We start from the raw sequence: 27,272 nt of genomic DNA, 5'->3' as shown, positions 1-27,272 counted from the left end.
AACTTGGGTGAACGAGGTGGTCCTGGAAAGTTAAGATCATATTGGGAAAACACCATTTACGTTGTTGATAAACAGATCGGTGACAACCCAGTGTACAAGGTGGTTTCTGAAAGGGGTGGGAGCAAGTCACGTGTTCTGCATCGTAATTTGTTGCATCTTGTCACTGACCTACCTATTGATCCACCAGAAACTGGAAAAAGAATCAAACCATCAGAGAAAAAGAAAAGAGCAAAAGCACTTCACAAAGAGCCTGAGCGTCAACTGAACTTTGAAAGTGGTTCTGATGACGATGATGGTAGCTCCCACTATGTGTTACGATACAACCTGAGAGACAACAACAGACAAACTCCTTCAGCGACTCATGAACCTCCCTGTATGTCATTGAAAAACCCAATCCCCATTGAGCCTAGTCAAACAGCTGACTATGATTCCTTAAGAAAGAGAGGTTCAATGTGCATGGGCGAAGCACCCGTAGAAACTGGAGAAGAGCAGCAGGAAATTGATTGGGTTCAGCAGGGCAAACATCAGAGCAGTGAAGTGAAAAGGAGGAACTTCTAGGAGTGGGACGGTCAGATGTTTCCAACTCTCCCCCCAGAAGGGTTTCGAAGACTTTCATCAAGATGAGAGAACAGCTGTTTCTGGCCTGGCCCCTAATACTGTTGGAGAGACACTCAGAAGGTCCACTAGAGATAGGCGGCCAACAACACAGTTCACATATGATGTGTTAGGTCAACCCTCTTTTCAGATGCATCCATCAGTCCATGGTGTAAAGGTCGGTGAAGCAATCAATCAATCAATCAATCAATCTTTTATTTGTATAGCACCAAATCATAACCAATGGTATCTCAAGACACTTTACAGTAGAGCAGTCTTAAGGACGGACTCTTCATTTTATGGATACACACATATGCATATATACGTATATACACATACATATGTATCCCACACCCAACATGAATTCATCATGGCGGCAAGGAAAACCTTCTGTTAAGCAGCAGGAACCTTGTGTGGATCTTATTCCTATGATGAACAGCCATCCACGTGAAGCACCACACATGACACTTTGGGGCATGCAACCGTACTCAGTGATGCCTTACTCCATACCAGTACCCTACCACTTACCAACACCATATCTGCCACACCCTTACACTTTACCAATGGTTCAAAGTAAATCCATCTATTTGAGTTAGGAGACTTAAGAGAACGTACTTTGTGTCTGTTGTATTTTATTGTATATTTTGAGGTAAAATGTCAGGAGCCATTTTCATTTTTTGTCAGGGAGTGTGTGACGCCTACAAATGTATGGTCACAATTGATAATTAATGTGTTTGTTTTTTTTGTAAGTTTTTTTTAGTAGTGCGGCCTCATTTTAACACAGGATAAACAGCCTGCACCAAATGGTGCAGTTTCTCAATTCAGCCTCAAGGGGAAAGTGTTGTCTCAGGGGAGCGTTGCTTAATATGGGCTTCCAGGGTTCCGTTCCTCAGACTTTATGCGGCCGGCTCATCTTGTTTCTTTCCTGAACCAACAGGACATTATATCTGTTGCCAGTCCCACAGACGTGGGACCTGTAACATATGTATATGTGTGTATATATATATATATATATATATATATATATATATATATATATATATATATAATTGAGCTCAATACGAGCTTATCACAAACACTAAGTGTATCCACATTCGATGTGCGTGCAAGAACCACTTGCACGGAAACCAGGCACCGCCCCGGGCTCACTAGACCAGCCAAGGCCGGCAGAACCAATAGGAGCCAAGAAGCTGCACTCTCCAGCAACAGCTCTTTAAATGTGCTTTATCCACAATTATTGTATTTATGTTTAATATATAAAAATATTAAATTATATTTGGTTTTCCTTTGTTGTGTTTTTCTTTATTTATTCTCACTAAAAAGTGTTTATAACTAAAACCTTATTAATTAATTCTTATTTAATGCATGACAGAGTGACAAGGAACAATTAAAAACAATTATTAAACAGCAGTCAATGCATGAATAGCTAAAAAAAAAAAAAATACATTATGCTGCATGCTTAAAATTGTCTGAGATGAAAAGAGGAAAAATGAATAGATTTTGTTAACAGTAGCTCACACATCCCAACTTCCCACCCCCCTCACCTTATTCGTACTTCCTGAGCAGAACACACCTCTGCACCGCAGGTGAGTCTCTTCTATGAACTGACTTCCAGTGCCACGAGACTAATGGGACAGAGAAATAGATTTCTGCTACTGACGAACAGACATAGAAAACATTCTGAAACCCTTTAAACAGGTAAGACAGACCCTCATCTCAATCTACTGTTAACTCAGATTTGAATTATTTGTATTTACTTATATTCATAGATTTCAGTAGGAAATGAGGTTGATGATGGAAAAATATAGTTCTCTGCACTATTTCACTTTTTCTTCTTGGAGTAAAAGTTGTTTTTCTTTTTTTTTTTGCTGGCATGTAGACCTGATAAATTTCCCATATGTCTAACATGACTGGTTGATTTGAGTCTCTAAGATGACCCTAGGAATGAATGTGAGTGTTAGTGGTTGTCCGTCAGTGTGTTGCCCTGCGATGTGCTGGCCCCCTGTCCAGGATGTACCCCTGGCTAATGCCCAATAAGAGCTGGAGATAGGCACCAGCAGACCCCCACCACCGTAAAAAAAAGAAGGAACAAGGAACAAGCAGGTCTGAAAATAGATAGATGGAAGATTAGCATTCATGACAAGTTCACAATAATGGATTTTCTGAATCTACAAGAACGGTTATTTACGATTTAAAAGACAGTCTAAAGAATCTTTAATATTTCACAAGAAGGTGCATGTATTAAAATTAATAACAATAAATCATTATTTAAGCTTTAAATGTACTTTACTTTTTTCATGAATGAGATTGCTTTTAATCCTTCATTTTATTTTATTTTATTTTTTTCACTTTGTCTGTATGCTGTCAAAGGTCATCACTACAAGAAGTGTAATCTTTTAAAGACTGCAATGTATGTTTTGTGATTGCAATTAAATAAATTAATTTATTTGATTGCATAATTTTGACCATCACCAGCCCTCCCTAAGGAAGGGTAAGAAACACTTTATTAAAGAAAGGATTAAACAGAGAGGGCAGTGTTATACTTCATTTTATGACATAATGCTAAATGCTGTTGTTTGATGCCGCTGCTAGCTTTCATTGCTTTTACTGACGTATACATTATTGTTGTTGTATTTTTATTTATTTTTTTATCACTTTGAGATTTGTGTTCAAAAGTAAAGTGCATGAAAAACAAAATGTATTATTATTACTATTACTACCACTACTACTACTAATAATGAACTATTATTAGTGAGGATGCAATGGCATCCTCACTATTGTATTCCGTGTCCTTTATTATTATTATTTGTTATTCTTCTTCCGTCTGTCGCTTCTCCAACACCATTTTTCCGATTTTTGACAATTAAGATAGCAAACTGTTCAAAAAATTCCAGACTAGTATGCTATCGCTTTTATAATTTGTAACTTGTCAACTTTCTGAGTTATTGCCTTGGCAACTTTTTGCTCCCATCCGCTTACATTAAAAGTTCCAACATTTTTTCCCCTTGCTGGAACTTTTAACCACTTCATCGTAGGCCATTTTGTAACTGATTCAAACCATTAAACCTTTCACATGTTCAGCTACTACCTCCAACCCATTTACACTTCTTTCAAACTTTTCAACCTGTTTCATCTTTTTTCAACCCATTTAAACTTTTTCAACCTTTTTAACTTTTTTCAACTTTTTCAACCCATTTCAACCCATTTCAACCCTTTTCAACCCATTTCAACTTTTTCAACCCATTTCAACCCATTTAAATTTTTTCAATGGATTTTCACCATTCAAACTTTAAAATGTTTCAAAAACTTAACTCTTCATCATAACTGCTCCTCTTCATCACCAATTCTCTTTTAGTGTGGGGTTTGCAGGTTCTCATTTAACACCTTAACTTAAAACTTTAACTGTTTGGCCATTTTTCAACCGATTTCCACCATTCAAACTTTGACATGTTCAGCTGTTTGTTCACTTTCAGCTCATACTGGGATTTTTAAACACTACTGTGTAAACTGCACTTTTAACTGGTTTAACTGGTTTTTCCCTTCAAACTGGGATTTTTACACACACTGCTGTCTAAACTGGACTTCTAACTGGATACACTGCTTTTTTCCTTCATAGTGGGGTTTTTACACATACTTTATAAACTGGACTTCTCACTGGTGGTACTGGTTTTACTGGGTTTACTGGTTTTACTGTTTACTGGGCTAATGTTAATGGTAGTGTAATGCTATTGCAAGGCTATTGCTAATGCTAGGCTAATGCTAGGTTAATGCTCACACTATGCTATTGCTAACGCTATGCTAATACTAGGCTAATGCCAATGCTACGTGTAACATAGATTGTTAAGTTAGTTGGGTTTAGGTGTACTGACTGCGGCTTCAGTGATTAGCGGCAACAGAAGATGGTTCGTTATAGGAGCCCGAGATGTGAATGAAAACCAACAGACCAGTAGTATAGTTAAGTTTGCATTGTTATATATATATATAAAAAAATATTAGTTGGGTGGTATGATATAGAAAAAATAATACCAGAAAACAAAATACAAATGTAGTCAAAACAATTTGAGTAGCTCACCAGCTCACACACCGTGTGTGAGCAAAAATCCTTGGGGAATGCAATCCAACGGGATGCGCAAAGGTTCATGTATTGCTCCCAAAGTTCATTAACACTAACATGCCCAGAGATATGTCATTTGACACCTATACCTTTAAAGTCCAAGCTGGTCTCAGATGGCGGGTGTGAACAACTCAGCTTGTGACCATTGTTATGTTACTGAGGCCACTACTCCCCCCTCAGCTAGGGTGGGGTGGTGGCTGGGTAGGTTCAGGACACAAAGACCTTTTGTATTCTCCTTTGTGTTTCCCTTACAGCAGCTACATAGAGGTTGCAACTTATATTTCAACTTTTGCAACAGAAAGTAGTAAGTAGTAATAGTGAGACGTCAACACACTTTGTTTGCATTCTTGGTGAAATTTATTTAATAGAGATTTTGTGAACAATTCTGGCACTGCCACACCTCCTTTATGCATTTGCCACATGCAAACTTGTCACAATACATACAACGCTTGGTGGCACGGTTTTTCCTGCAGCAACACTTCACCTGGCACAATGCCCTTTTCCCCACATCAGGTGTGGGTGGTTGTTGCTGAAGGTTTTGCTCATTCACCTCCTTGGCTGCCATATGAGACTGGGCAAGCTCATTTGCAAGCTCCAGCAAGAAGTCCACCCTTCTCTCCTTGACCCCAGTGCATGCCTGATAAAGCACATGTCCGTTCAGCGCTGCAATGTCAATCATGTTGTAAAACACAGCGACTGGCCAACGCCGTGTTCCTGAACGCACAGTGTACTTTCGAACCATCTGGTCCATGACGTCCACACCGCATTTCATGCTGTTGTAGTCGGTGACTGTGTTCGGCTTTTTTTTCCGAGTAACCTCAGTCTCCACCACGCTGTGCACGCTACTGAGGAGGCAGACAGTCTTCTTTCGTTTGGGCACATAAACAGTCAGTGTGGCACCAGAGGTTGAAAACACTTGTGTGCTGAATTCCTCACGGGCCAAATTCTTTTTAGCTGAATCTGGAAGCTCCCGGCGAATCTTATTGACTGTGCCAAGGAGGGTGGTCTTCCGGCTGTGCAGTCGACGTCCTAATGAAAATGAAGTGAAAAAATTGTCGATTGTAACAGTTCTTCCTTTGTCCATAAATGGTTCCATAAGCTTCATCACCACATTTTCAAACAGTCTCTCCCCAGTTGGCAACAAAAGACCCCCAAACGTCAGAGATTGCAGCAAACAGTCCTTTTCACACTCGGAAATCTCGCTTTACCATAAATAGCAACAATACATTTTATTTATAAGCACTTTTCAAAAACAATAAAGGTAAATAGTGAATGCTGTTTCTTTTTCTAATTTTATTTATTGTGGTTTATTAATTGATCACAACACACATGGCTCATATTAATTTGGACATTCTTATCCAATAATTCCATATAATGTTATTTGGATTAACAAACATCATCTACCTTGGAGAAACACTGGTTTCTCAACACTGGCCATCATTTACACCAACCCCCAAAGTTTGTCACTGCCCAGCTGCACATTCCGATCTAATGGCTGCATTTACATAAGAGAGATGGCCCACTGAGTTGCAAATCAGTGTCATTTGGCGACCTCTGGGCAGGGCAACAGGAGTAAGAAAATCTTGGGCATGCTAGTGCAAGGAAGGAAAAAAATATAATCCAGCAGATTTTTTGGTTGTGGAAAACTATGAAGATGACAGGACTGCAGGGAGGAACTGGATTTATCCTACCGCATCCTGGCTCGTCATTCTGCGTTCAGCAGTTGTTGAGTTGATCTCGTTCAGGATTTCATCCATATAAAAAACCTGACCTATAAGGCCAAAAACACAAACAAGTTTCTCTTTCAAACAATAAGTAGGTTAATAGATAACTGTAACCCAACATTCAAACTTAAAATAATGCATGAACACACATGCAAGAAAATGTCCATGATTAAAATGTGTTACATGATACATTACAACAAAAACATTATTTCCATAAACTTCAAATTAACATAACTCACAAATCATTTTTAAATCAAAATCAATTACTATAGTAATCAACCATGTTCATAAGTGCACTTAATATCTCAAACATTTCCAATTCATAATCCTTTCAAAATACTCAAACAGAGTTCGTAAAATAAAAGGGTTGCGCAACAAACAATCGACAGAAACAAACACGTAGCTACGATGTAAACACACACACACACACACAAACCAAACTTCATTGGCTTTTTTAGCATTAGCCAAACAAAAGTGCTCAAAGTTGGTCAAAACTAAAAATAAGGGCCAACCAAGTTAATATCAGTTAAACTAAACTATTGCCTACCGTTCGGCGTCATTTTCTAAAAAACAACTTAAATTAATTACCTTGAAGTTGAAGTTTAGGTGTTTTGAAAAAGTGCATGGAATCTGTATGGGGTTTGCAAGAGCGATGTCAGCGACATACATTTCAAATAAAACTTTAACAAATACTGCTGACACTTCGTCGGTAATGTATCAAACTTACAACAAAACACTTACCGAAGTCTGATTGTCCAAAATGCTTTGTAAGTCTGCCTTTCTTGGTTAGCTTGAAAACCCACAGCATGCCACAGCCACAGCAGAGAGTGATTGGAATGTAAATTACAATGTTTTAAGGGAAATGGTAGCTGAGGGCAGTGAAACACGAAGTGGACCCTTCAAAATAATGCACCTGGACTAAATGCAGGTTACATACGCTAATACCAACGTTATGCTAATGCTAATGCTAATGCTAATGCTACGCTAATGCTAACGTTAACGCTAGGCCAATCCTACTGCAATGCTAATGGTAATGTAATGCTAACACAATGCTAATGCTAACGCTACATCAGTGCTAACGCAAACTACTGCTAATGCCAGCGCAATGCTAATGCTAGCGCAATGCTAATGTGAGCGCAATGCTAATGCTAGCGCAATGCTAATCCAAGAGCAATGCTAATGCTAGCGCAATGCTAATATTAATGCTAACACAATGCTGATGCTAACGCAATGCGAATGCTTTTTTTATCGTCTGCACATGCTGTCAAAGGTCAACACTACAAGAAGTGCAATCATTATGAGACAGCAGTGCATATTTTGTTATTGCAATAAAATAAATTGATTTATTTTATTGCTTAATTGTGACCATCACCAGCCCTTCCAAAGGAAGGGTAAGAAATCTTTTATTAGAGGGAGGATATAAAAAGGGAGAGCAGTGTTACACCTAAGTGGAAAGGGAGCAGGGAGCAGGGAGGAGAGACTCAAGGTAGGAAATAGAAAGGGTGGGGAGAATAGATTGTTTTACAGTGAGGGTGAGATGTGAAGTTGTAGAATATATTGTGCTTATTATGTTGTGTAATCAAGGCAGTATAGTGACAAGTGTGAAGCTTAGCTATAATGGTGGTGGCTGTGGACAGGGGGAATGAGTGAGTGGTAGTACCTAAAGCAGGTATTTGGGATTAACGTGTCTAAAGTTAAGCCCAGTATGAGTTTTATCCCACATCCCAAGGCATGCCAGTGCATCGTATACCAGTATATGTGCAAAAAACCGCTACCGCAAACCCAGGAACTGCCCCAGGCCCGCAGATGCAGATGCCAGGCCAGCAGAAAGAGTGGGGGCCAGAGAGCCCCAGGCCACCCCCCCCACGGCAATGTCAACGCTAATGCAATGTCAATGCTAATGCAATGGTAATGCTAACACAATGCTAATGCTAACGCAATCTTAACATAATGCAATGCCAACGTTAACGCTATGCTATTGCTAACGCTAGGCCAATCCTAATGCAATGCTAATGCTAACGTAATGCTAGCGCAATGCTAATGCTAGCACAATGCTAATGCTAGCGCAATGCTAATGCTAGCGCAATGCTAATATTAATGCTAACGCAATGTTAATACTAGTGCAATGCTAATGCTAGCGCAATGTTAATGCTAGCACAATGCTAATGCTAGCGCAATGCTAATACTAGCGCAATGCTAATATTAATGCTAATGCAATGGAAATGGTAATGCTAATGCTAACGCAATGTCAATTTTAATGCAATGCTAATGTAAATGATAACGCTAATGTTAAAGCAATGCTAATGCAATAATAATGCTAATGCAATGCTAATGCTAACGCAATGGTAATGCTAACACAATGTTAATGTTAATGCTAACGCAATGCTAATGCAATGCTAATGCAATGCTAATGCTAATGCTAATGGCAATGCTAATGCTAATACAATGCTATTGCTAATGCTAACGCAATGCCAATGCTAACGCAATGCTATTGCTAATGCTAACAAAATGCCAATGCTAATGCAATGCAATGCTATTGCTAATGCTAATGCTAATGCTAATGCTAATGCTAATGCTAATGCTAACGCAATGTCAATGCTAATGCAATGCTATTGCTAATGCTAACGCAATGCCAATGCTAACCCTTTTCAACCTTTTCAACTTTTTCAACCCATTTCAACTTTTCTAACCTTTTAAATCTATTTCAACCCATTTCAATTTTTTTCAAATTTTTCAACAAATTACATTTTTATCAAATTGCGGTTCGACGCGGGCAAGCACCTGCATCCTCACTTGTATTTTCTTCAGGAAATGCAAATATTCTAGTTATTATTACTGTTATATTATTTTTCAAGCGCATTCACTCATGATTAAACAATGTATATGACAGATCTCCATCCATCCATTTTCTGACCCGTTTGCTCCTGCTTTCAGGGTTGTGGGGGTCTACTGGTGCCTATCTCCAGCTCTCAATGGCCATAGGTGGGGGTACACGCAGGACAGGACACCAGTCCATCGCAGGTCAACACACAGATACTAACAGATAACCACACACACTCCCATTCAGGATTTTAATGGAAACTATTACACGGTGCTGTAAGCTCAGTGGAGTGCAGACAGTCCGAGCAGGGTTCGCTGTGCGTGGAGTCCGCCTGAGTATGTTTGAGCCTTTAGTCACGTACCGTGCACCCATGACAGACCTTATTATGCTAACAAAACCATCTGCAACTCTAAAGATCTTAATTTTGTTTCAGATTAGTGCCCTTCAAATTTTAGCTTAGATCAATGTCAGGAAAGTTGGGCATGGTATTTTTAGATTTACATTGTTAGATGGAGAGGTCATTAGCATTGCTGCCTTACTCAGAGAGGTCTTGGGTAAGACCACAAATATAATCTTTGTAGACCCCAGTAGCCTACACTATATACGCTACATACCTGGGGGCATCAAACCCAGCTCAGGGTTAACTCCAGGTTTAAACTGTTACGGCAAATTTGCGGTTGACCTCATTTGGAGGCATGATTTATTGCTCTGGTTGAATGATGGAGTCCAGGCGAGGCATTGATGATTTTATAAAAAAGATTTATTATAAAATAAAATAAAAAGGAGTAAAAAAGAAGCTTCCATCCTGAAAGAATGAAAGGCAAAAGGCTCGTGGCAGAGCAAAAAGGCAAGACCCGCTCTAACTAACAGTTTCACAGCTTAAGCTTTTATACAGATAGCAGAAAAGTTCCACCCTGAGGTAAGGAGAAGGGGGGAGTCAGATGCCCAACAGTGGAAACATTTGAAGATTGGGCGCCACTCTTATCTATCCTTGATAGTGTGTGCGTTCGTGTATATCTGCATGTGAGTTTGACTTTTGGCCTTCAGCAGAGACTCTGTGTTGCACTACAATACTGTACTGTTTAATCTAACATGATTCAGCTGTTCAAAAGTGCAAAGAGTAATGGAGTCATCATGTATTAAAACATGACAAATTGTACACATGAACATACATTTGATGATATGATGATGAATATAAAAATTGCCATAACAAAACTAATAGTCCGGCTCAGTTAAACCGATGTTCTAACTGAAACAGCCATTCCATCAAAGAGTAAACACCAAACACCTTAGTTTCCATGGAAAGTCTGTGGCGCAAACCTGCTCTTGACCAGATGGACTTGCTTGAAACCATGTCATCAATTCGAAATATGTCATTTCGTGGTTCTTTAAAACACTCAACAAGATATAGGAATGGAAAATGGAGTCAAACAGATGTCTGTTCTACATTTTCTCACCATCTACTGCTTTAATGTGTTAAAAAGGAAATTAATGTTTAATTATCATTTTAAATCGATACAGGTGACGATAAAATCATTGTCTTATTACGTGTTTAATGTGTACTGTACTTTTTAATTAGATGATCACAGTTTCCATGTGTTTTAAACCATCAGTACTAATATGTATATATAAGGATATGTGTGTACCCATCGCCTCCAGTTTGCCGCACAGCAGGTCTATTCATTGAGGATCCAGACATTAATAAAGAAAAAGCTCTGAATATACAGAGATGAAGAGGCTGTTAAGGGACAGTCACAGGGTAGAGCACTAAAGGCTCCCTGATGCCAAAATTCATGAACAGTTTAGCTTTTCCGGGAGGGGCACAGTGTTCACACCTCCCGTGAACTGCTCACCTGCACAAAGGGAGCCTCTGCAGCGTAGGACGTGACAGTCAGTAGCGCACACAACCTAGCTGCTCCTTCCGTTCAGTTGAATATAATGTTTGTTGCTGAGTTCCAAGTAACTATTCATCAAAACACTCAGAAGTCTCATAAATTACATATTCTTTAATTGTGAGTTAGTGTATTTTCTTACTCATCAAACTCACATAATCAGTGTGTGATCACACATGCTTCAGTTGTTATCAATGATATATTGACTAAATAACACCAACTTTAACCCTTTACTAATTTTAGAATGCTAAAACCACAGAAACTTCTGTGTGCAACCTTTTTTCTCTTTTCGTCTTGTCGCTCACTGCTCAGTAACAGATGACTCAGCGCATGCGTCCTTACGTCACTGATCATTAAATCTGTGATCGATCTTGTTGGTCATTTGGGGCCTGTACTACGAAGCTGGATAAGTATATCCGTGATATGCCTTCGTTAGCTGGCTTCCCCTAACCAAAAGTTCTCCATCAGAGAGCCCCTGTACTATCAAGCAGGATACGAACGCGTTCAGTGAAGCAAGTTGACTTCAGACAGACTATGCACACTTCAGTGACAGGGGTGGAGATCGCACTGTCAGACCAATCACAAACATGGATAAACTGTGTAGAGAAACTTACATCACAATTGAGGTATAATAAAATCCATAACTCAGACCAAAAACAATACTCTTCCAGCGGAAAAATCAGGAAGGAAGGAACACAGGCAGGAAGCTGCTGACACTGTTAATGCGTAAAAGTGTGAGATTATGCAATATGAATCCATGGGATGATAAAAGACAGCGCTTTGATCAGCCAGTTTCACTTTACACAAACATGCTATTCACGTAGTCCTCCTCAATATATCACACACACACTGGGATGAGAGTGCATTGTATGAATGAATAAAAAAATGAATGAGTTCATCAGCTGACTGTAGATCAGTCCATCAGATGTAAATGTATATCTTTGCTGAAGGATGTCATTGGTAAATGAAAGGATTGCATTTATCCAATAATATTCTTTCTGTTCTAAACACAGCTGTCAGATCTCAGGGAAAGGCAGATTTCTCACACATTACCTTGAGAGTGAATATTCAATAAAATTCTACTTTATTTATATAGTGCCAATTACAACAAAAGTAATCTCAAAGAGCTTTCAAAATATAAAATTCAAAATAAAAAAGAAAAAAACCCAACAACTCCACATGAACAAGCAACAGCGACAGTGGAAAGAAAAATATGTCCTTCTAAGTTTTTCTTTTAACAGGAAGAAATCTCCAGCAGAACCAGGTTCAGAGGTGGCAGCCATCTGCCTCAACTGGTTGGGGTTAGTGGATGTTAGTGGGATGTGATGTCTTTAAGACAGGTCTGTGCTCGTATTCATGAAGCTTCTCTGAATCATCTCAGAGAGCTCCTAACTCAGCCTAAAAATTGCTAGAAAGGAATTTTAACTTTAAAGTGATTCACAAAGTGTGTGAGAGCAACTCTGAGCAAGGAGTTGAGAAAAACTTTTATCTGAGGAGGTGTGGTTGACCCCGTTGCTGGGTATGATGCAGTCTGCTAATATCTGTGATTGGTTGTTATAAAAAGGAAAAAAAGAAAAGAAAAACGTTCTCCTCATAATGAATGCAGGGTAAAATTCCCCTCCTGCTGTTGCTGACCATTCACCAGGAGTGGACAGTAACAAATTACATTTACTCTCGTTACTGTAATCAAGCAGCTTTTTTGTGTACTTCTACTCTTTTGAGTACTTTCTAAAATCTGTAATTTTACTTTTACTTAAGTACATTTTGTTTCAAGTAACAGTACTTCGTTACATTGGAAATAGATTCCGTTGCAGAGTAAAATAAATCCTGCACACGGACGAGAGTCTGCTCCATAGATATAATATACTGTGGTGTAATTGTTTGTGCTATTGAACGTAGCCTAGAGCTGTTGCTAGGATCAGCCAATAGAATGTGTATATGTCTATGGCCTGCTCTGTTGATTTGTTACGGTTATTAAAATTGTTTGTTCTACCAGGGGGAGAGCGACTCTGTCAGTGGTCAAGGAGAGAGACAACAATGGTACAGATTTATATTCAGCCCAGGGTTTATTAAAAACCACACAGATAAATGCAACAATAAAAAGAATATCCTAATTTAAAATATAGTTAAAAACTATTAAAATGTGTCCTTACACACAGTCTAAAAGATCTATAAATATTGCTTAAAATGTGTCCTCACACACAGTCTAAAAGATCTATAAATATTGCTTAAAATGTGTCCTCACACACAGTCTAAAAGGGGCTAAAACTAATTAAAAGGGCTGAATAAACTGATTTAAAAAATGATGGTATAGTTCAGATCCGAGTATTTTGCTCCTTGTAATCAGTCCTCTCTCTCCGAATGGTGGCGTTCAGTCCGGTCGGCTTCTTCCACCTGTCAACAGATAACAGTCTGCGGCAGCACCTTGCTACATCAGAGATGACGCTGGATGCTCTCGTTTCCAAGTAACGGAGTGCCACAAAATTACTGCCGTCTACTCACGCCGCAGGCAGAGCTTCCCACTCTGCTGCTGAGTTTGATTCGCGCTGTGACACTCCTTGCCCACTTGTCACCGTGTTCCCAGCGTGCGTCCCTCTTGCGCCCGGGTCTCCAGCGTCCATGTCTCCAGCGGCAGAGTGGGAAGCTCTGCGTCTCCAGTGTCTTTTATTCTAGGTGTCTCCTGTCTTTGGCTGTCGATTGGCTGCCAGAGTCTCTGATCGCAGTCTGATTGGCTGTACAGGGCTCGTGCAGCCCAGAGGGAACCCAATTATTAATTACTGCTCGTGGATGTGCATAACAATAAAAATCAATAAAAGTCACACACAGGAAATCATCACACCAATAAAACACAGCAAAGAGTAAAATCATGCAAAATACTAAAATCCATTCATGTCTAAAAACACAGTTCAGCACACAACGAAAAACACAATAAATAGCACTTCCACCTTATAACAGATTCAAGTGATGTCACTCACATTGCTGCATCGCAACAAAGCAAGAGCGCAAAATTCAGATTGAGAGCAGGAAGTGAATAATCAAAATGCCCATGTTTTGTGTAGTTTACGGCTGCTCCAATCGTTCTAACCGACAAAAGGTGAGAAATGTAAAAAGCTCACAGAACAACGGCGTAAAAAAGTGGATTTTAAACCTACGTCTGCAGTCGAGAGGAGCAGAGTCTGCTGATGCCCGTGTCTGTAGCGACCACTCAGTCAGAGGTATGTTAGCGAGCTAACATAGGGCAAGGGCGACCGTGGCTCAGGTGGTAGTGGGTCGTCTTCTGATCGAGATGTTGGGGGTTCGATCCCAGTACCTGACTATGTGTCGAAGTGTCCTTGGGCAAGACACTGAACCCTAAGTTGCTCCCAGTGGTCGACTAGCGCCTTGCATGGCAGTCCTGTCCCACTGGTGTGTGAATGTGAGAGTGATTGGGTGAATGAGCTGATGTGTAAAGCGCTTTGAGACTGCTTCAGTGTGGTGATAAAGCACTATATAAAATCAAGTCCATTTAACTTTGTTTTTGTGGCTGTGTTTATATAGCATAAGGTTGTCGTTAAATGCTAATTTAATATATTATTCACCTTCTATCTTTCACCCCTGCTGCACACTGTGCACATAAAGCTGAACAGCCTAATGGTACGTTCACACCAAACGCGTTTTGGGCATCAAAATCGTGCCTCGTGCATAGTTGGACGCTTATGCTTATTGATTACAGATGCTTGTCACCAACTTAAAAGATGCTCGGGATGCGCATCGAAGGGAGGGGCTTCTCTGTTGCTGGTGGTGTTCATACAATGGATGATATTGTGGCGATCAGTTATGTTCATAATTCATCGAGTGACTTATAGTAAAATTATAATATTAATTATTATTAATATTATAGCAATTTGCCAAGAAGTGCCATCTGAAATCAAGTTAAAGTGTTTCAGATCACTTTAGTTATTAATACCTTGTCATCCAGGGTTGTGAACTCTTGTCAACACTGTCTACTCTCCATAAAACAAACCTTATGATTGTAATATTTTCATAAACCACTGACAACTTCTCAAAGTATAAACATTTATTAATCAAAACAAGTTAAAACCTACTAACACAATAAAGCTAAAAGAGCGCTACGCTCACTGCGCTAAGGATAAATGTATATACACTTTAAAGGTAAAAGCTTAGTAGAGAAAGAAAGAAAAGTAGCATGATTTCTGTGTGTGTGAGAGAGCAATGAGAAGATCAGTGTGGAACCATGTGGCTGCGATTACTTTAGGCCCGATTAGAATTTCAGATCCAGAGTTCCTCGGTTCTGATGGGTCCGTGGTCAGTGGTCCTTCTCTTGCGGCAGAGCAGACTGGCGAGAGGAGTCTGAAGCAGCAAAGCGTGGCTCTGGGCCGCTGGAGTGTGTCCGAAAGGCTCCTTCTCTAGACCTGGTTCTGGCCTGTGTTAGGCTGGACATTTCTGTTCCTTGTTCAGCGGGTTTCACACCTCGTTCACTCAGCAGGTTTCCACTGGTTCTGAGTTGTGTTAGGCCTGACTGGCCTTTGTTCAGTGCGTGCAGGCTTTGATCTTGTGGTTCAGTGTTCAGCTCCTTCAGGCTTGATTCTTGGTTCAGTGTTCAGCATCTTCAGTTGGAACAGGAGGTTTATCTCTGGGACGCGTAACTTATTTAAAAGGTCTAATGAAAGAACACTTGAAGGTTAAAAAGAAAATAAAAGTTGACAAACAAGAATAAACGTACGCTGCAGTGGGGCCGGAGCGACCAGCACCACCAAAATCGAAATATTTGAATTTTGCACATTGGTTTTATCGTGGTCTAAGCGATTCTATGCAAGTGTTTTCGGGAGCCAATTAGATTGTTTGGGTGTTTGGGCTCCCTAAAAGTGCATCCACCATATATTGTGAATGTACACCTGCCACTTTTGATGCTTTTGACGCGTTTGGTGTGAACGCACCATAATGTTATTTCACTACGTCATAAAGAACTATTCAGTAGTAGTATATATGTATGTGACAAACAAATCTCATGTATCCTTGACTGTCAGGCTAACGTCGTCGTTAAGATGTTTTGCAAGTTTGTTTACGTTATAGCCGTTACTGCTGAGGAGGTTGTGGACTCACCTGCTCAGAAGTGCGCAAATTTTGGTGAGTAGGGGGGTTGTGTGCGACTCAAAGCTGAGCGTTTTTGTGCCTCACGAAGTTTTCCTAATGCCCCCCATTTAATACTGCCTGGCGCCGACTCTGGTCTCCCATGCACCTCGTCCTCCAGCAGTGCCTGATAAACCACTGTGAGTCTTTACGCATTGTGTGCGCGTTCATACAGTATATCCTTCATATATAATATATGTTGTGAAATGTGCAATGTTCGATTAATTCACACAAATGTATCAATTTCACAGAGCTGTCTTTAATTTCATTCTTCTCCTGTTGGTGGCGGAGTTCCCCAATTCTCATAAATTTGTGCGAATGGCAGGGTGAGACCTGCCGTAGAGGTGCACACATTATCTCGTTTTTTTTAAAAACAAGTCCCAAACATTGCACCAACATGGCGTACTCCCCTTCCTCGTCTCTTAAAGGGGACATATCATGCTGAATCCACTTTTTTAGCTCTTTAATGCATCAAATTAGTCTCTTCAGGTGCTCCGTAGATATCTTTATATTCTGTTTTGGTCATATTTTGCAATCTGTTTCAATTTTTCTATTCTCTATTACATTTTTTGAACTATTACGTCACAGTATTTGCAGCGGAACTGCCAAATTAGGAAATCAACTCCAGGCCCAACACTTCGAGCAATCCGCCATTTTTATTTCTCGCTTTTATTTTGTAGTCCAAGCTCAAGGATGCCAAAGTTATGAGAGGAGAAATCAAAGTGTTTGGTTGTTGGATGTAGTAACCCACACGCTTCATTACACTGTCTCCCAGCATCAGAACCTTTACGAAGTTCCCGGTTGAGTTTTATTTTTCACGGAAATGTACCCACATCTGTAGGTAAGGTTATTTTTGTGTGCGCGAAGCACTTCAAGGATGACTGCTTCTGCAACCTCCGCCAGTATAAAGAAGGATTTGCCGAAAGACTTTGTCTGATTGAGGGGTCAATTCCTTCTATGTTTGGAGACGACGAACAGAGCACTTCGGTAAGCTGTAAATAACGCTAAAAAGTGTGAGATAAGACGTCCCTGTCATTATTTTGTTAACATTAGCAGTTGCACCGTCTTCAAACTTCATATGTTTGCGCTGTGTGCTCATTTTAGATCCTTGATGAAATGGTCTACGTGATTTAATTTAAGTCTAAAGTTTTCATTAGTCATTTCATTTTGCCGTTTTTGTCTCCGAAAAGACTGTATTAAAATGCATTTCGTGACGTTAGCTTGGCGCTAGCGTTAGCTCGGTGCTTGTGTTAGCTCACTTGTTAGGGTTCTGCAGGTTCATCCTCTTCATTTTCATCTCGCTCCGCCGGGTCAGACTCTGGCTCGAACATGTAGGGCTGGATGGTCTTCCGTTGTTGACATTTTGTAAATAACCTCTGAATAAAAAGTTTATGCGCCGCTACATAACCTTATCTCTTCTATCAAACTACAAAAATGGCCGAGCAGGGTGGAGTTGAACCGAGTGTCACCTCTGTAACCTGCATTTAAAGAGACTGCACCAAAACGAGTTGCTCTCAGAAGCACATCAGAAAAGGGGTAGAAAAGGGGTGGAGCTATAATAATGAGGACTTCAGACCCAAGCATTGCAGTTCCGCTTTAAATAGACCACAACTGTATGATTTATATCTAAAAAGAAAGGATTTAAAACCATGATATGTCCCCTTTAAAGCATTTAATGGACATACATTCCACCGCCTCTAATTTTTTCGTCTCTTTTCTAAAGCTAATGTGTTTTCCATGAGTTTTATGAATCAAATGATTACATGTTGATATTTTACTTTCTCACTAAAAAAAGTTTTCAAAACTTTAAGTGTGTTTCCGGTTTTTGTCATTGTAGTTTCAAAATGCATCTTGGGAAACTTGGCCATTATCCTAATCCTCCTGACCATACTTATAATATATAGTTGACAGTATATACATATTGAGTTTGTAGTGCATAGTACAGAGTGTGACATTTTGAACACATCCATACACCTGTGTTTTTTTATTTTTTTGGTCTACGGTGCACTGGCATGCCTTGAGCTTTGGGATAAAACTCGTACTGGGCTTAAACTTAGACATGTTGATCCCAATATAAGTGTTTTGGGTATTACCACTCACTCCTTCCCTCTGTCCACAGCCACCACCAATATACATAAGCTTCACACTTGTCACCAGACTGGCTTGAGTACATAACACAATAAGAACAATATACACAACTACAACTTCACATCTCACTCTCACTTTAAAATAATCATCTCTTCCCCACCCTTTCCATTTCCCACCTCGAGTCTCTCCTCCCTGTTCCCTTCCCCCTCACCAAGGTGTAACACTGCCCTCTCTTTTTACATCCTCCCTTTAGTCATTTTTGTCCAAAATTAACTGCTACGCCCTGCAAACACCCTAAAAGTTATTAAAAATCCATGGATCACTTTCGGAGTCCCACTTCCGTCAATGAAACGCCTTTGGAGAAATGTGTTAAAATACAACGTGATAGAAAATAGCAATTTTGCAATTTTTAATTCAAGATTCTGGACTTCCTGTGTATTTTTTGGCGTGGTCTTAATATTTTTTACTTGTGTTGTTATAGTTTACTTCTGTGTCAATTTTCACGATTCTACAATAAATGAATTCTTTTGGCAATTCCAATCCCGTAATGCATTTTTGGCATACTTGGGGGCGCTGGCGCCTCAAATTTGTCGCATTTTGAAAATCGGAAATAGCCAGAAATTAGAGAAGCGCGTGATTTAATTCTGTTTGAATTTTTGAGACTCTACATAATGGTTCAGTGAGTGAAAAGTTTGTTCCGACACCGGGAAACAAGAAAGAAAGAAAGAAAGAAAGAAAGAAAGAAAGAAAGAAAGAAAGAAAGAAAGAAAGAAAGAATAATAATCCAGCCCAATAACAATGTTTACCCATTTTTGAGTACCATGAACTATACATTTTCGGAAAGCGCAGGGGCATGCCTACAACATGACGAGGGTCCCTGGTCACTGACAAGCATGGGGCGTTCGCATAGGTAGTGTGGCCACTATGAGAGCAAGAGGACCTTCGCCAGCTCGTGGCGCTCGGGCCTAATGAAAGCAGATGCTGAAAAAAGGGGATACATTGTTAATCAAAGGTTGGCTCACCGTTAACCCATTTATGTGGTTATGGCCATAATTAACCAACTTTAAATCCTGCTAATTCTTCAAGTATGTGAAATGTTTTGTTGTTGTATAGACTCATTTGTTATTTCTTCTGCTTCCTTTTTATAGATTGGACTGTTTCTCCAGTTATGACTCGAGTGAAGCTTTTTTTATTCCTGCTTTGCCTCACTGCAGTTGTAACTCTTTTAAGAATCTACAACCAAAATGACTGTACTTGGCTGAAAGTTCTTAGCTGGAATAACTTTTCTACAGTACTGTTTTTAAAAACACCCTCCCCACATCCAATAATTGCCATCCCAACCACCACCACCACAAAGAAAACACACTTGTGTTCTTGTGAAAACTGCCTAACAGAAGATCAGGGGTTGCGTAAAGATCGCTTGGATACTTTTTTTGAGCCACTTTTGTCTAAGAACTATAGTGTGTCGCAGGATAATTACAACTGGTGGAAAGTAAGTGGTTCCACACTTCAAACAAGCATTGCACAGTCTGTAGCTTATATTTCTTGTCATCTAGGTTTTTCATGATGTTGTCTTTCCTTTTTGGTGTATCTTAGCACTTACAGGGGGAAAAGAGCAACTTTAGCAACTTCCAAACTACACTAGAGAGGTTGTTTCAGTTGTTCCCTCCAGTGCCAGATATTGCAGAACCTAAGTCAGACAAATGTAGGACTTGTGCTGTGGTGGGGAATTCACCTAGACTGAAAGGAGCCAATTATGGAGAGATAATAGATTCAAAAGATGTCATCATAAGGTAAGGCAAGGCTTTATAAAGCTTTGTTGAGTTTTTGTTTTTTTTTCTTTTTTTGAGAAGCGCTTCATAATAATTATTTTATATATTATTTTATATTATCATTATTAATACTATTCTTTGTATGAAAAGTGTGTAAAATAATACATATAATTTGAACCTGGATATGTGCTACTAGAATAAACCATGGTCCGGTTAAAGGCTTTGAAAAAGATGTTGGGACGAAAACGACTCATCGAGCCATGTATCCAGCGAGTGCTCAGAATTTAGACAACTCTACTCATCTTTTGTTTTTTGCATTCAAAATGCATGATCTTCAATGGCTCTTGGAGGCCTTTACAACAGGATTTAAAGAACGGTAAGTAAAGATTAGACTTGTTTCAACTGCATAACAAAACAATGTGTGACTATTTTCAATTCAGACTTCAGCTGATACTGACCAGTATTATTGCCCAATCCATTCAAGTTGACCATGTCCCATCAGCCCTCAAGTTGGCTATCATCAGACCCATCTCAAAAAAACAACTTTAGAGTCGACCAATGAAATCTCACACATTAAAGGCCCATATACAACCTCCCGCACCTGTCCAAGGGTCTGGAAACAGAAGTCATAGTTCAACTTCTGGCTTTCGATCAGCCCACAGCATAGAAACTGCCTTGGTCAGAGTCTCGAACAACCTACTCCTGGAAGCTCTTTATCCTACTCAACCTGACCGCTGCATTCAACACATCTCACTTCAAAGCTTTGTCTTTCTGGTTCTGGCCCTGGAATGGTTCAGATCTTACTTCGTTGTCAGATCAAAATTTGTGGCCCTTGGCTAAGCTAGATCAAAGATCCACTATTCCACCTGTGGTGACCCCAAGGATCAATCCTTGGCCCAACCCTCTCCATGCTCTACATCAGGGTTGTCCAAACGTGGTCCTGGAGGTCCGGTATTCCACCAGGTTTTTGATGTTTCCCTGCTGAAACACAGCTGAGTGGCTCGATAGCAGACTATCTGTAACACTGCTTCAGAAGTTCAGGATTGTTGCAGGGAGACATAGAAATCCTGGTGGACTACAGCCCTCCAGGACTGCGTTTGATCACCCCTACCTAACAAGATTCCCCTCGGCCATTTCATCAGCAGACATGGGATTGTCTTCTATTGCTATGCTGATGATACATAATTATATTTGAAAACTGACCCCTCTACCTATGTTCCTACTCCATCACCATCTCCACCTGCACTCACTACCTGACTGGAGGAGATAAATGCATAGTCGAGTCAAAACTTCCTACTACTCAACAGCTCAAAAACAGAATTTGCTAGTTGGCACTCTTCCTCAGATCCACTCATCCAGCATTACAGGTATCTACTTTTCTGGTCAAAATATTCCACTTTCACCCCTATCACTAAACTAGATGTTATATTTGACCCACATCTCACCTTTGACTCCCACATCTTGTCAGGTTCTGTTTGTTATTTAGCCCTTGGGGTCCTTTTTAAGATATTCTTTGTCTTTGTTTATTCAGTTTGTGTCTGGTCATGTGTTTAACTCTTGTCTGTGTTTCAGGTGTTCCTGCTTGTGGCTCCACCCCCCAGTGATGTCTTTGTGCTTGGTTGGTGACTGATTAGCTCCCTCATGTTTTCACCCAGATGTGGGCCATTCCCAATCATGCTTCCCTCACTATTTAGCTGAGTGCTTGGACACAGTATGACTGTGGGATCATTGTATGTTGTCTTCCCTCCTTGTGTCCTGTGGTGTCTGGTCCTTGCTCCCTGTACCTCCTGTCTTTTTGGATTTAAGTTTTGTTTTGTTTTGTTTTAGTAATAAAGATGGACTGGTTTCAAGAACACTATGCATCGATCCTGCCTCCTTCTCTCTCTGCATTTGGGTCCACATCGGACTGTGACACATCTAACAACACTGCAAGAGCTCTTACTTCCGCCTTCCAAATATTGCCAAATTCTGGCTTTCACCCTCCACCATGCAGAAAGATTTGTCCACACCTTTGTTTCCTCCATGCAGGCTGGAAGCAGGAGCCTTCCAAAGCTCCAATATGTCCATAACAGTGGACCTAGGATCCTGAGGAGTGCATGCACATTTTAACACATTACTCCAATCCTGCAATCCCTACACAGACTTACTATTTAACTCAGAATTCAATACAAAATCTCCCTCCTCTGCCTTCTTTGGTTGCTTGGACTATTTATTTAGCTGACCTCTATTGTTTTTTTAAACGGTCTTTAATCTTGCTTTGGTTCTTTTTCTGTTTTAAATTTTAACTTGCTTTTACCCCGATTAAAGACTTACTCTTATGCACCTATTTGTTGCACTTAAAGATTTGTTTTAAATGTAAAGTATATTATAGATAAAAAAAATATTGTTAAATTATTGTTAAATTCATTGGATTTTATGCATTGCTTTTCAAAGACACTCAAAGTGCCTTATCCATAATAATATAATATTTCCTGTCATACATTCTTCTCAAATAAATGAAGTATCTTACATATACTGTAATTCATGAGAATAATTTTTCCTTTTAATGCTGTTTCCTACAGGTCAGATACACCGACTACATCCAGAATAAATGCTAATAAGAATTTGGTGAGTACCTACAATTATTTTTAATGGAATACATTTATTCCACAATAGTACTGAGTGGTTAGAAAAAGGCCTTTGTTTGGTTCCTAACAGGTGATGGTGGTAAATCCAGCTTTCATGAGATATGTTCATGACAAGTGGCTGGCTCGGAAGGCCAGCTATCCATCTACTGGCATCATGACTGTGGTTCTTGCACTGTATATTTGTGATGAGGTAAGAACTTTTAATCCCACAAAAATCATTGTAATAGTCTTTCATACATTTAGGTCTAGATTAGAAGTTCTTAAAATATCTGACTTCATAATTGGAAGTGTGCCAATACATCGATTATCAAATTAATCGCGATTCAACATGTGACGATTTGATACCGATTTATAAATCGTGACAGGAACACGACTGCTGTTCGCGGAACAAAAATGAAAGTTGCGGACGCTGCCCGGACACCTGAAGGAACAAACCAGGTGAAGGAGGTGATGACGGCAGCAAACTAATGCTACAGTTACTGAGCAGAAGATTCACGAGGGACGCGTCCTCGTTGGGCGCATTTCCTCTAACCAGCTCCGTGGCCTGCCCCGCTCCCAACTTGCCACTTCCCGGGGACTCGGTGCCCTGATGCAAGGACCAGCCCATGACAGTTGGCGCAAGGGGTCTGCCAGCGATGTCGGCCACTCACCCGACCCGTCTTGAAACGAGCAAACTGAATTGAAAGTAGTTCCTTTCCTTACACAATAATTTGAAAGTTAAGACAGCATTGATGATGAGTAGTAGCACATTTCCCTCTGCCGATACATTCCCTAACATGATTTCATAATTTTATGTGTTTTTAAAGATGCTTTGATTGTGCACAGCAAAATGTTTAGTTTATTGTGGAATTTATGCTGCTCATTTAAGTTTTGTTTGGAAGTCATTATTTATTTTCACTGAATAAGCTTTTGTGTTTGATCAGATGATAATCGTTCATGAATCGAATTGTAGCACCCTGAATTGTAATCAAATCGTGAGGTTCCTTAGATGGCACACCCCTATTCAGAATCCAATATCAACCTAAAAAACTGGACACGAAAATGGGGAATTTAAAGCTTGCTTAAAAGACCAAAAAGAAAATAGTATTGGACATTGCGACTGCTTTTGAAATGTTATTACTGTTACATATTTCTGGGAGTGATTTTGTTGTTGTTCCTTTGATGCTGTTCTCTACTTCAATCTCAGTGATATACCTGGTTGAATAATGGGTTATTGTTTCTAATATTATGAGGTGTCAATCATTTCTGATAATTTTTTCCTCCTCTCAAAGATCTCTAGGCATCACTTTGTTTTTACCAGGTATATATGAGGATTATTGTTGATAAAGTTTCACTGAGTTGTATATTTTTCTCTGCTCTTGGGCCGTCCACTTCCTCATGGGCAGTCTTTCAGTTTGAAATAATAAAAAAGCTTAGGTGTATGTTATTTCCATTTCTGCTGAAATTACTTTACCATCTCAGGTTCCTTTACTTTACCATCTCAGTATGCTCTGTTAAAAGCATATTCCTGCAGCGCTTCTCTCTCTCTCTCTATGTGCACACACCAGATTCTAGCAGCAGCAACAACGCAGTGTCACTTACAGCACCCAAACGAAGGTTGCTGCATGCACACACAACACATGCACCACATAGTTCTAGTGTAACAATTACAAATCAAACATTTTTATTTATTTATTTATTTATTTGATAGGGACATTGCACATTAATGAACATCAGTGTAAAACAAATGTATATATGCCGGATTATAGCTACAAAGCTAGTTTTCATCCGTAGTCCCTAGGCAGGCAAATACATAAGAATCGACAACATACTATAGAATACAATACAATACAACATAATACAATACAATACAGGCAGCACAGGGAAATGTTCAGAGTCTAGTGGTCACATGACTGGTTTCTTTTCAGCCGTAGTTTGATTTGGGTTTTAAAGCTGACCAGTGTAGGACTCTCCCGTATGTGCAGAGGGAGACTGTTCCAGATGTTAGTGGCCCTGACAGAGAGAGAGTTCTGTCCATGGGTAGTTCTTCTGAAGGGGACCTCACAGTCTCCTCTGGAGGAGGCCCTAGTTCTCAGACCACTTGAAGTCTTAGGTTTGAAAAAGGCAGACACAGGAGGTGGGGCTAGTCCATGTAGCGCTTTGTAAATGAAGCATACATACTTAAAGTTGATAAAACGTTCAAAATTTAGAAGATTGTACTTGTTTAAAATATTGCATACATGAAATGAATTAGGTTTTTGGTCAAAAACTTTAAGAGATTTTTTATACAAAGATTCAATTATTTTCAAATTGGTATCAGTGGTGAGAGACCAACTTGTGATGCAATATTCAATATGGGATAAAATTATTGAATGGAGAAACATTCTAGCTGCACTAAGTGTTAAAAAGGGTCTGATTTGTTTTTTAAGGTGAAATTTAACAGTATTGGCAAGTTTTTTTCATATGATTTTTGAAAGATTGAGTGGAGTCAAGTGTCAGACCAAGATACTTGAATTCTGTGACGAGTTGTAGTTCTTCTCTCAAGAACACTCCGGAATTTTTCATCACTTTTGATTGCTTGGAGAACATCATACAGACCGTTTTTTTAGAATTTAGAAGCAAGCATGATTTAAATAGCCAGTCATTTACTTGTTCCATGGCTGAGGTCAGAATGAAAGCTGCCTCTTTAGGGCTCCTTGCATTGGTATAAATTACAGCGTCATCTGCATACATTTGAAAATTCATATCATTACATGTTTTGGAAAGGTCATTTATGTACAGTGAGAATAATAGTGGACCAAGTATTGATCCTTGCGGCACACCGACTGAGACATCCAGAATCGATGACTTTACACTGTCAATATGTATACATTGTTTTCTTGAAGCTAAATATGATTTAATCCATTGAATTGCCTCTGGCGAGAAGTTGAAGTCTGTTAATTTTGTTAGCAAAATTTCATGGCTGACAGTGTCTATAAAAAATGTAATGTAAATCAAGCAGCAGTAAGTACCTTTCAAGCAGAAAAGTCACCAAATCCATCTTCTACTCCTCCAGACCATACACTGTAAAAAAGATGGCGTTCCAGCCAGGAAAAGAGGCGGGGCCCGTGAGCAACAGCTGTCAGATAGTCCATCAAAAACAATCCTGGCTCTGATTGGTTCTTTTTGCTCAGTCGCGGTGCATTCTGGCAATCTGCCAAAGGCTGCAGGAGCAGCAGGAGGGACTCAATGAGTTTTTTTTCACACAAACTACTCGTTTCATGTAAAGCTGTCCTTACATAGTTGCAGCTTTAGCAAATATGACAAAAAGTCACTTTTATAAGAGTTGCAGACTGTACCTTTAAGGACACTTTGATGCATAGACAGGTATGGACTGGGATCTACCCCCCAACCTCTTGATCAGATAATGACCCCTCTACCACCTGATCCGAGTGCCTTGATAACCAATGAATATTGTATTTTGTAAGATAGACGTCAAATGCGGAGGGGTTTCGGGCCCTTTTCCCTTGGTCTGACCAGAGTGTAGACTGTTTATGCTAAATAACTACCAATAAACCAAACCAAACATCAGTTTTAGGTATTAGCACTCACGTAATGGTTGTCACAATTTGTTATTGAAGAGTCGGGGTGAGTCCCGCTCCGGAGCTGTTCGTCCTGCAGAGTGGGAGTCTCTGTTTACCGCTAAAGGAGCTGCTCAGAGCTCCTCTCACCCCACTCCACCACTGAGTCCAGAAGAGAGTTCAGGACAGAACACTGGCCGCACACTGAGATGGGAGGTGTGTGGTGGGATGTGGTCATGCTAGATGGCTGACTTATATGTCACGTGGCATATTGCCATCTGAGTCACAAATTAAGCTCAGATGACAAACTTTGTAGGCGTGTTAGATGATTACAGCAAATTCTTCTAAGAATATGGCGCTAAACAGCGCCAACTGCCAACAGAGACGCTGCGCAAAACGTAGCCCATTTAGCGTTTGCGCTCCATTCTTAGTGGATGTGGGCCAGGGCGTAACACTTTTCTCCTTTTTTTCCCAGGTGCATGTGTTTGGTTTTGGAGCAGACACCAAAGGCCACTGGTCTCATTACTGGCAACCAACAAGTGAAACATTAGCAAATGCAGTTCATCCTGGTTCTTTGGAGTACACAGTCATTGAGCAGCTAGAGAAGCAAGGACGACTAACGTTATATAAAGGGGTTTGATTGATTGATTTATTTGGGTGTTAAGGGTTTTGGTTTCAGTGTGCAAAATTAACATTATTTGACACCAACCAACTATATCACAGCTCTTAAAGTTTTGATTGTTTGTTCATTTGTAGTGTACAGTGAGTGAAAACCTTTTTTTTTTTTTTTTTTAGTCAATATGAATTTTTCATACAAGTTGTTAGGAATAATCATTGTATTTACCTATGTTATTAAACATTTTTATTTGATTAATAGTGTTGGTTTTTGTTCATTTTAAGTTGAAGTGATATAATTTCTATTTTAGATGTACTTTATTTCATTGAATCAAACATAACAGAATATATTTCTA

At 39.7% G+C, this 27,272-nt stretch overlaps 1 protein-coding gene across 1 annotated transcript; it reads left to right on the top strand.

Annotated features, from left to right (window-relative positions):
- Nucleotides 1–2,191: 2,191 nt before the first annotated feature.
- On the top strand, nt 2,192–26,941 carry LOC114472622 (CMP-N-acetylneuraminate-beta-galactosamide-alpha-2,3-sialyltransferase 1-like). The gene is made up of 7 exons (XM_028461936.1): nt 2,192–2,292; nt 19,512–19,855; nt 19,960–20,156; nt 20,332–20,511; nt 22,697–22,742; nt 22,833–22,952; nt 26,777–26,941. The coding sequence occupies exons 2-7, from the start codon at nt 19,532–19,534 to the stop codon at nt 26,939–26,941; spliced, it is 1,032 nt and encodes a 343-aa protein (XP_028317737.1). The 5' UTR covers nt 2,192–2,292; nt 19,512–19,531.
- Nucleotides 26,942–27,272: the final 331 nt, after the last annotated feature.

Source organism: Gouania willdenowi, chromosome 11 (genome assembly GCF_900634775.1).
Source record: "Gouania willdenowi chromosome 11, fGouWil2.1, whole genome shotgun sequence".
In the NCBI taxonomy this organism is placed as follows: Eukaryota; Metazoa; Chordata; class Actinopteri; order Blenniiformes; family Gobiesocidae; genus Gouania; species Gouania willdenowi.
Note: the sequence above shows the minus strand (reverse complement) of the source record. Positions and strands in the feature narration are given on the sequence as shown.